At 35.8% G+C, this 10,759-nt stretch overlaps 1 protein-coding gene across 3 annotated transcripts; it reads left to right on the forward strand.

Annotated features, from left to right (window-relative positions):
- The first annotated feature begins 227 nt into the window (after positions 1 to 227).
- Positions 228 to 10,252, forward strand: LOC149183498 (uncharacterized). Of its 3 annotated transcripts, none has more exons than XM_089417155.1 (5): positions 228 to 380; positions 550 to 750; positions 9,492 to 9,578; positions 9,672 to 9,764; positions 9,937 to 10,243. In XM_089417155.1, the coding sequence occupies exons 2-5, from the start codon at positions 634 to 636 to the stop codon at positions 10,132 to 10,134; spliced, it is 495 nt and encodes a 164-aa protein (XP_089273281.1). In that variant the 5' UTR covers positions 228 to 380; positions 550 to 633; the 3' UTR covers positions 10,135 to 10,243. The 3 variants fall into 3 exon arrangements, with proteins under 3 accessions (XP_089273281.1, XP_089273283.1, XP_089273282.1); XM_089417156.1 differs by having other exon boundaries at positions 241 to 459; XM_089417157.1 differs by lacking the exon at positions 9,492 to 9,578 and having other exon boundaries at positions 9,937 to 10,252.
- Positions 10,253 to 10,759: the final 507 nt, after the last annotated feature.

The following is a 10,759-nucleotide window of genomic DNA, read 5'->3' on the forward strand; positions in this document are numbered from 1 at the left end:
AAAAAAATGTATTTATTGTTTTAATAACACCTAATAAACTTAAACAACCATAAAATTATATTATTATAAATATTTTCCAACCTAACCAAGAACCAAAAACATTATATAGCTACTTAACTAGTGATGTGAAAATAAAAAAATGTTTTTACTGTTTTTCACTATGAAATTAGCATTTTTGAAAAAAGGTAAAGCTTTACTTTTCTTTACAAAATCCCTCCCAACCCAAACTTCATTTACGTTCTAGAACAAGAAGGAGGATCTGTTCGCTTTTCGCAGGGCGGGAGCAAAAACGAGATTGCAGAGATTTGCGAATTAGGGTTTCACCAGTAGCAGACACTCGAACCCCACGATCGGTTCTTCAGTCCATTGACGGCGCCAAGGTATGTTCCATTTTTAACTTCAATGGATTTCCACCCGCACATTCAGTCTTCCACACAGAGAGGAGTACACGCATTTCAGGTTTCTGGTTCAAAATCCAGTGTGTTTTTAGCAGCCACTCTTGTATGTTTAGGTTTTAATCTCTGTGATGCAATCTGTTACTGTTTGCAGGGATGGCGCTGGCATTTGATGAGTACGGGAGGCCATTTATCATAATAAAGGAGCAGGAGCAGAAGACCCGAATCAGAGGCTTAGATGCTCAGAAGGCCAACATTGCGGCCGCCAGGTCCGTTGCGAGAATCCTCCACACCTCACTCGGCCCCAAGGGAATGGACAAGATGCTCCAGAGCCCCGACGGCGATGTCACCATCAGTAAGCTTCTCTTCCATTTATTGAATCTCTATTTTTGGGTTGGTAAAACCCCTTAAAAATCTAAAAATCTGAAACTAAGTAGAATTTATTTTAAAAAACTTCTGATTCGTAAGTAGCAGTTACTTTAAAAAATTTATAGGTTTTCCGAAAGGAGTGAAATAAGCAAATACTCTGCGATCTGCTTACTCTTCCTCACAAACTGTGAGGCCCGCCGAGCTAGATGCTCTACATACGACGCTGACTACCTACGAAAGCTCCCGAATGGGTGAATGCGTTGAGATGTCACTAACATTGAGAGATAGACACTTTCCAGGGATCTACTTGGCGTAGAGGTACTTTTGGCGGGCTTTTCACTAACCAAGAAACTTCGTTTACAAATTATTTTGCTCAAAATAACACCAATTGCTCGACAGCAGAAGGTTCATAAAGAAATGGAAATAATAATTTTAAGAAGAATTTCGGAATAAAGAAATAAATTATATAAATGTCCACAAATGATGAAAGGACATTAGGTTAATGGGACTAAAACTATATATTGATGCTGGAGTGCTTAAAGGTATTCGCTGAAAAGGAGAGACTACAAATAAGATTTCAGATTTAACAGAATGACAAATGATAAAATAACAAAGGGGTGATTATCTCAATTGTTTGTAGCCAATGTTGTTGAGCATCTGGCTGGTTCTGGTTACGTGTTAGTAGGTAACCAGTTTAAATCCCCCAGATTTAGGTGCACTAGTCTATGTCAATAGTTTTATGAAGAATGCCATTCACAAATATGGAGAAGCATCTCTTGGATTTCCTTATCAGATTTTCAAGGGTTAGAATAACAGATAAACCTGATACAATGAAGACGAGCATCTGGCTGGTTCTGGTTACGTGTTAGTAGGTAACCAGTTTAAATCCCCCAGATTTAGGTGCACTAGTCTATGCCAACAGTTTTACGAAGAATGCCATTCACAAATATGGAGAAGCATCTCTTGGATTTCCTTATCAGATTTTCAAGGGTTATAATAACAGATAAACCTGATACAATGAAGATGAGACTAATAGCAGAAGCCTAGAAAATAAATAAGTCCTAATTTATCTAAGCGTCAAAGGAGAGGTATGCAGGGCCATAAACCAGGCTGGATTCTATCCTGGCAAACTTTATTGAAGCTCATCGGACTGCAAAGTTTGACGGGTTACGTGTGGAAGGGAGAACCCTGGTGATGGGTGTCTGTCTAGTGTCTACAAGATATAAGCTGAGAATTATAGCTTTTGTAAGATAGCATACCTAGATGGCCTTGTGGATTATCTGGATGATCTCAACTGTGCTTGGTAAGGGTGCTTCTGAATCACTGATCGTCTGTTATTTTTGCTCATGACTGGTGCATCTACCGGGTCATCGATGCTTCATCCAACTGAAAAAATGATGCAATCAATCTAGTGGATCTGGGTCTGGAGGACTCATGCATGCCCTGCTCTTAGAGTATTTGGTTCGCTTTACTTTGTTCTTGAATAATGAACTCTGCTTTCACTGTTGTGGGGAGATTCCGGTCTTAATGGATTTTTTGTTGTCATTTCAAAATTTGTAGTGGAGATAGTGGATAAAAGCCATGCACTGCAACAATGCTCCCAGCCAGATAATTTCATTAAATTTTGGAATCTAATAAGAAAAATTGAAATCGAGTAATAGTTTGTGTGGGAAGCAAAGAAAGTGAGAAAAAAAATCTCTTAGCTTTGAGCTTCATTTATGTGTACTTTGTATAACGGCTACTTGGTTAACTTAGTAGGTCAGTCTTTATTATCTAAAATATGCATATTGAAGATTGGATATCACGGCAGTTTCTCCCTCTCATCGCCATTGTCAACATGGTCGTCAGTGAGCATCTCTACATGAACAGAGGATCTATTTGTCCTTTTAATGTTAACAAATTTATAGTTAATTATATAATAAATATTTTGATGTACATGTACATGAGGACTGATTGGCGCCGTGAGCAAATCCAGGCAAGGGTAGGGGGTTCAAGAATTTTAAGGAAGGTTGCCTCTTGTTCATAATTGTTGTGACAATTTTTCTGATTACTGGAGGTTCAAGAATTTCAAGGAAGGTTGCCTCTTGTTCATAATTGTTGTGACAATTTATCTGATTACCTTGACCTCCCTGATTTCAGCATACGTGTAACTAGGAATGGCTATAAACCATAGTAGCAAAATTTGAATCCGAATATGTATTCAAATACAACTCAGATGGAAAATATCTAATAAAGAAATGCAGCATGGTTCCAATATGGAAATCTATATTTCTCAGTATGAAAATAAGCGTTTTGTTCCATATTTTAGAAGAATTTCATCCTCAGAACACACTAAAACCAGAAAAAGCAATTTATTCTTTGAAAATTTTGCAATGTAGTTTATTTTTAAGTGTTTTCTTACTGTTATTTTTATTTTTTTGAGGTTTTTGCTCTGTTTTTTTTGGGCTTATATGTTGATGGGTATCAAAGACATTATAAGGTAAGTGAACTGTTATGTATCTGCATTGCAGTGAAAACATACTGAATTTTGTACTGTTGCCGAATTTCCATATAATAAAGAGAAATATGACCAAATCTTGCTACTATGCTATAAACTAGATTTCCAGCATTGAAATCCCCTTGTGTATTCAGCTATGGGTCCTGTGGGTCATCTCGACTCCCTCCATGATAGTCCTTAGAACATATTCAGGTTTGTATTTGTTCAATAGAAATGTAGGGAAACAAATATTCCTTTCAAAGGTGTAAGACTCTGTCACCAAGCAATATCTAATGTGCCTAAACATGGTTCTATCAACCCTATGGTTGTCTTGTGGTATTTTTTCTTGCTTCTCTGTTCTACACTACTTGGACACTCCATAACATTTTTCTACATTTTAATCATGCTATCCAGTGAGAAGATATACTTGAATTCTGAAAGGATATGTTATAATGTTGATACTACTTGTGACTGCACAGAGAGGCCCTGAGTCACTGAACAACCACCATTCTTTTGTGGAAAACTGGCTTCTGTATGAAGGGGTGTTACCTGCAACAATGCCTATGGACAATCCTGCAGAAAAATGGGCTCTGCTTCAAATGTGTGTGATCCCTTCAACATGCCGATAGCTGATGGTTATAATTTTGAAACATAACCCAGAGGAGAAAGAAAGGAAACTTCTTCCTAATCGCGCATAGGGCAGCCCTTTCATATTGATTAAGCCAGATGCAACTACAGTTCCATGGGAACAAGACCAAAAGCTATCATCAAAACACAGTGTTCCATGACACTAGGAAATAGACCTTGAGTCAATCTGGTAAATGCATTATCTGTAACAGTAAGAATAGATGAACCGTATTCCTCAGTAACTGCTATTCCTCACATCTAGAATTTTGCACCCCTTGGTATCCTTAGTGAGTCTTTTCCTTCTTTCCAGAATGGAATTTTGAGTGTAGGTGCTTTTGTGATTGTTTCATTGCCTTCTTGTATATTATTGGTCTCTCACGTGCATTCATGGACAGGCATAGCCCACTAGATATCTGAGAGTCTGAAACAGGCTTGACAATTCTCAAAGTTTTGTAAACTTTTCTTGTCATTTTAGTATCTAGAGTCTTGTCTGCTATGGTTTGGAACTTCTTGAAAAAAATGTTGGCATTGGGGGTACACATGCTAGTTTTACATTTTTACCCAATATGGTGGTGTGTAGGGTATCACAAGATAATGTTTTGTTGGAAACACATCAGGATGGTTTTCCTGCTATTGATGTGAATGACTACTTCTGTTAAGCATATTTTGCTCTATGCCATGTTGTAGGAGGATGCATACCTGGGATTGAGGAACACATCCTATGGTCTGAGGGATTTGTCAAAATTTTGGGGACATGTCTTTTGGCAACATATCATAGTTAAAATTAGGCTTAACAGCAATAGCCATTTGTATCAACAGTAGGAAAACCATCCTGTTCTATTGTCAACAAATTTTACCTCAAGATACACTTGGATTTGCCGAGTATTCATTGCAAGCAGGTTAAAGTTAAAACTAGCATTAGTACCCATTGCTAACATTTTTTTTCAAGAAGCTCCATACTTTATTTGCAACTCCTATATCCAGGATTCAGGATTTGTCGGGGGGGGAGGTACAGAAATGTCCTGAACAGCTCGAGATGCTCCTTGGCTTGCTACCTGATGTCTGCATGATGCAAAATTTAAAGTTGGGGGACATCCCATGTTATGGTCATATGCATCTAATTTGTAAATTTCATTTTCCTTCACACCATGCATCTAATTTGTATTCTGTATGAGAATTAACAAAGGAATGATGCTCTTTTTCCTCTTTTCTGCTTTCCACAATATTCGCTGTTTTTTTTGGTGAGTTTTCCATGTTCTAGATCCCACTTTGTTCCCACACACTCAAATTTTAGTTGCCTTGCTCTGCCATAATAATAATGCTTCAATTTCTTAGTTCTGGATTTGCTTATTCTTATTTTTAGATTTGCTTTAAACCGAATCTTTACCTGTAAATTGAGATGTAAACTTAGAGTTGTGTTTATAGATTCAGAAATAAAGTTGAGTTTTTGAAAAGTTCTCAAATGAGAGGCAAACGTTTTAGGCTAAGCACAACCATACCCTTTATTTTCCTCCCTTCCTATGGATTATAATTGATAATCTAATATTTTTTAACTTCATTTGATTCTCTGAAGTTGATTCCCTTCCTCCATTTTCATTAAAATCATCATGTTATAAGGCAAAAGGGCATACCTTTATATGAAATTTTGCCAGCAAAGAGTCCAAAATTAAATTTTGGACAATTAAATTTTCATGCAACTAAGCAACATTGCTTTTTAACAATACTCTTGGTTCAACATTTTTTGACAATGGTCTTGGTTCAGTACTTTCTTACGAGCAGAGCCCTCTCCATTCCTTCAAGCAAGAGTGGTCTCCTTGGAAAAACAATAAATCTGACCATTTCAATTTTTTCATAATGTAATACCTTGTACCGGATATCTTTGCTTTACGCCTTCTAAAATCTTGGATACCTCATCAATTTTTCCCTTAGAGAAACATTGTTTTACAGAGTCAAAAAGTTAGTTTCACAACCTCTTCTAATTCTTTTGCCTTCTAATTGTAATGATTTTTCCACTTCACTGGTCTGAAATAGAGCAGACATTACTTCTGTGTATACTTTAACATGTACAGAGGATTTACAATCTATCACTTCTTCAAGAACTTTTTATGCCTCAATTTTTTTTCCTACCTTCCCAAGATGATGCATGCCATAGATAAAACTTGCATGACTTGGAACAACACGTTCCCTAAGCATTTTGTTCAGTATCTGGGCAGCGGCTTGAACTTTCTTTGATTTGCAGCAAGCTTTGATGAGTGAATAGTACAGAGCATATGTGGGTGAGAGACCCTTTCTAATCATTATCGCCAGTTGATTCACTGCCTCATCCACCATACCCAACTTGCATAGGCCTCCAATGAATGTCCTATAGCAAACTATATCAGGATTTAAATTTTTTCATCTCCATTAGATAGTTCCTTGCATGGTCCACTCTACCAGCGTTGCACAAAGCATTGATCAATGCATTCAAATGGATTGTCCACTCCGAGAAAGGATTGTCCCTGATTTTAATATATAGTGTGACAAACCGTATGTGACAGGCAGGTGGAAAACTTTTCTCGCAATTGACTAAGCGACGTCCTGTGAGCCAGACTTGAGACGGAAACCCTCGTCAGAAGTATATGCTTGGCTCTTTTCCAAACAAATGAAGAGTCAATGAGGTTTTGTGTAATCACTTCTGGTATCGTATTGGGTTATTGTTAGAAGCGATAATTGGATTCGGATTCTCATCGAGTGAGTTGTTCTGCTTTCTCAATTTGAGAGGGTTGTTTGGAGGGAAAAACGAAAGAGGACATACAAGAATAGTGAGGGGAAAGATGCAGAGGAAGAGGATTGAGAACATCGCCAGCAGGCAGGCTACATTTTCCAAACGTAGGTGGATTGCTGAAGAAAGCTTATGAGCTCTCGGTGCTCTGCACTGCAGAAGTTGAGCTTGTGATTTTCTCCCCAGCAGGAAAGCTCTATGAACTATTTTTTAGTGCAAATCCTACTATTTTGATTCTAATAATCATGGCTATGCAAAACTCATGAGATTCTTACTAATAACCCCGGTGGTGCAAGCCCTAGTAAGCTCGATGTTGAAAAACTTAGTGTAAAACCTCCAACAACAACATAATCAATACATGATGTCAAAAAAAATGGAGAAGCATCCAAGGTTCTTAAGCAATGATGTAATGAATGAGGTGGAGAAGCATCCAATGTTATTGAGCGATGGTTAGCTATACGAGGAAACATGCAATGTCATCTTCCTTTCATTTTCATGGATATAACTTAATATAACTTTCTTATGTAGAAAACATGGCTTATCTTAGGCTTAACCATGCATATAAAATACCACCTATCATCTTCATTGAAAAAAGAATGGTGTCTTTGTTCATAAATATCAGTGATTAATCGTAGGAATGGCTATTATTCTCTATCGAACAAAATCAAGGACTAAGTAATGAAGATCTTGGTCGACAACAAAACTTATGATTATTAACTTCACATTAAAATTCACTTCATCTCTGCCACCTTCAAGGAAATCTTTGTTATCCATCACCATATTGATGTTGTGACTTGGTCCTTGAAAAACATTCAGCATGTTTGATTCATGGAAACCTTCAAGTTAGACAGTATATGTCATGCTAACTTGCAAGAGATTAGTGTGAGGTACATTGAGGCTTGCGGGGCCTGCCCTGTAGTTTGCCCTCATGAAAGCATAGAAGTAGATTATAACCAGTTTCTTAGGAAACCATGAATCCTTTCTAGCCTTGACATCTCTGTGACCAACAAGATATACAACTCCTGATAATTCAGAACACTTCCATAGTTCCAAATGTACATCACAAGAAGGAAGTAGGTGGCAAAAACCATTTATCCAACCATTTTCCCCCACTTTCATCAAAACTGCAGAAAAATAAATTAGCTCAGTTGATCCAAATAGAACAGGAAATCCAATCGCAAGGAATATATTTTTTGCCCATATAAGAACCATGACAAGAGTCACTAGGCTTGTAGTCACCATAATCATCTCTACCTTTGCAATGCCATATGCATTTGATATCTCGACCGTGCTCTTAAAACAATCACATACCAAGACACACATTATCATTAGAACCCAGTTGATGACAAGAATGTAGATCTGACCCATGAACCGTCGGGATGTGTGAATTATTTTCAATCTGGGAAAGCATCCTAGGGCCATGGACATTTTAATAGATGAAATTGTTGCTGAGATCATTGCCTGGCTTGCAATCATGGCAACAACACTAGCTATCACGAAGACTGGCCAGATAAAACCATCTGGAATTGAAGCAGAGAATACGTTCTCCACCACAGAGGGATGCTTCATAAGATATGCAACTTGATCCATGTAAGCCAATAGTAGGCATGGGAATACTACACATGTGAAGGCTATCTGGATGGATCTTACTGAGAAGTGACCCAAATCAGCAAACATAGCTTCAGCTCCTATTATGCATAACACGCAACCTCCTAGGGACATCCATGCTTTGATAGTGTTCCTCTTGAACAAGTAATAGATATAAACAGGATTGAATGCCCTTAAAATTGTCATGTCATGTTAAATAATATTGTAAAGTAAAATAGAACCAATAGAGAAAAACCATATCATGAGTGCCAGAGAAAATGTCATGCCTACTTTGCTTGTACCAAACTGTTTTATGCTGAACAAGATCACCAGGAATATGATTGAGACAATGACCACTGTTTTCAACTTTAGTATTTTGTCAAATATTAAGAAATGCGAAACATAATATATATGTTAAAGAAGAAACATATTATATATCTTCAAGGAGAAACATATAATGGTAATGCAAAGTTTTAAAAGGTATGTGATCCTTATGCTTATTGGACAGTATATAAAAAATTTCACACCTTTTTATGAGATATGGGAGGAAAACATGTTAAAGATTTTTAATAAATATAAAATTTCCAAAATGATGCTAGTTACGTGTGATTCTTTTTTCATTGTTTGTGATTATGAAAAATGAAACTCAATGTTTTTTCATTAGTGCACACATATTTCATTATATAATTGCATATAGAAAAATCATTCCAGAGCCGATAACAATAAAAGTGAAGAATTTATGGTCCAACGTTATATTTAAGGGAGATGTTTGAGGATGACTTTTGAATTTTGTTTTTCATTTTAAGACATTTGGAGCAAATATTAGGAAGGACTTTGAGAAAGGATTGTCCTTGATTTTCGAAAATGGAGTTGTTCCTTTCCAGCCATATGCCCCAAGTGACCATCAAAGGGAGAGCTCATATGTTTTTTGGATGTTTTCTTTATAGCCATTTTTTTACACATATCCATAGAGTCCCCATGCCATTGATGTGAATTACTTGTTCGGTTTTTTTTAACCAAAATTTTTAACCAAACAAGAAAAATTAAAAAAATGCCTCAAGATCAAAGACTGAAACAAAGACCTATTGACATACCTTTTAAAGTATGGAAAGAACTTGTAAAATCATATGAGAAGTTGGATGCACAAAGAAAAGCCGGCAATGAGAGCATTCAGGTATTGAATTTTTCATTAAACATTATTTAGAATGTATTAATACTTATAAGTATCTTAGACATGTATTTGTGTGAAAATAAATTGAATTGGTTTATGTTTAAGGACAAGGCATCCAAGGCGAGGTTAACCAAGACAAAAGTCACTCATTGTAGTGGCCAGAAAGGTTTAAAAGCACTGATAACAACCTTTGTAAGTATATTAAACATGTGATATTTTTTTAATAAATTTTGTACTAGAAGAAAGTCATTGTTATCTAATTTCTCCCTATTTACTGATTGATAGGAACTAAAATATGGAAGACCTCCAAATCATTTGGAAAAGGAGGTGCTGCAGCAAAAGAGATGGGTTGAATTTGTTGTTTGGATGGACTCTATGGTATGTAATCTTAGTTGGATTTCCAATATACTTTTAAACCATATTTTCATTTTATTTTTTAGTACTATTAGATATTATATCTTACCTCATTTTATGGTTAACATTGTATAACAAAAACATGCATTGTGTTATGTAATTAATACTAACATGTAATATTGATTTTTTTTGTCAGAATGCTATAGGTAATGATTGCCAAGACGATGATCCAAATTATGTTCAACATATATCAGGAGATGATGAGGATGAGGATGAGGATGATGGTGGTGAAGGAGGAGATGATGATGATAGTTGCGGTGTTGGTGATGATGTGGATCAGAGTAATGAGGATGGTCAAGATGATCATGAGGATGATCTTGGTGGTGGTAGCTAGGCATGCACATGCATTGTTTTTTATGAAGAAATTATTGTGTAGAATGACATTGTTATGTTTAGATGGGTGTTGTGAATTTACCCTATATCAATGAGACATTTTGATTTTGTAATCATACGATGAGTTTGATTTATGTATGTTGTTAATTTATCGTAGAATAACGATATTCATGAAATATTTTGATTTGTTAATCATATTTGAATTTTACTTGTTTTGATTAAAAATAATACTGATTTTATTAGTATTATGTTGCTATTTTATACATGTTTTGAAAATTGTTAATGACACATTGTTATTTTTTTGGATGGATGTTGTCAATTTCTCTTAAATTTCTTTACAAATGATTTTGAATTGTGATATCTGCTTTAATGATATTTAGAAACTATCATATATTTCACTATGAATCTATAAAGGGGGTCATATATGTAAAGAAAAATATACTTTATATAAGAAGTCAAATGCGGATGTAACCATGAATGCAAAATTGAAAGTAAAATTGGATGTTAAACTAGGAATTAATACAAAATGCAAACAATTGACATACAAAGTGTTTTAAATTAGAAGTGAAAAATTGTGCAATAGTTGACACAAAGAAGGGAACAAAACATGGCATACAAAAGGATAT

The sequence above is a fragment of the Pinus tabuliformis genome, chromosome 3_2, assembly GCF_031772625.1.
Source record: "Pinus tabuliformis cultivar Carrire ecotype Pingquan chromosome 3_2, CPIR1, whole genome shotgun sequence".
NCBI lineage: Eukaryota > Viridiplantae > Streptophyta > Pinopsida > Pinales > Pinaceae > Pinus > Pinus tabuliformis.

Coding starts and splice junctions, on each gene's coding strand:
- LOC149183498 (XM_089417155.1), top strand. CDS start 634: ATGCTCAGAAGGCCAACATTGCGGCCGCCAGGTCCGTTGCGAGAATCC. Junction 9,579..9,671: donor AAGCACTGATAACAACCTTT/GTAAGTATATTA, acceptor ACTGATTGATAG/GAACTAAAATATGGAAGACC. Junction 9,765..9,936: donor TTGTTTGGATGGACTCTATG/GTATGTAATCTT, acceptor TTTTTTTGTCAG/AATGCTATAGGTAATGATTG.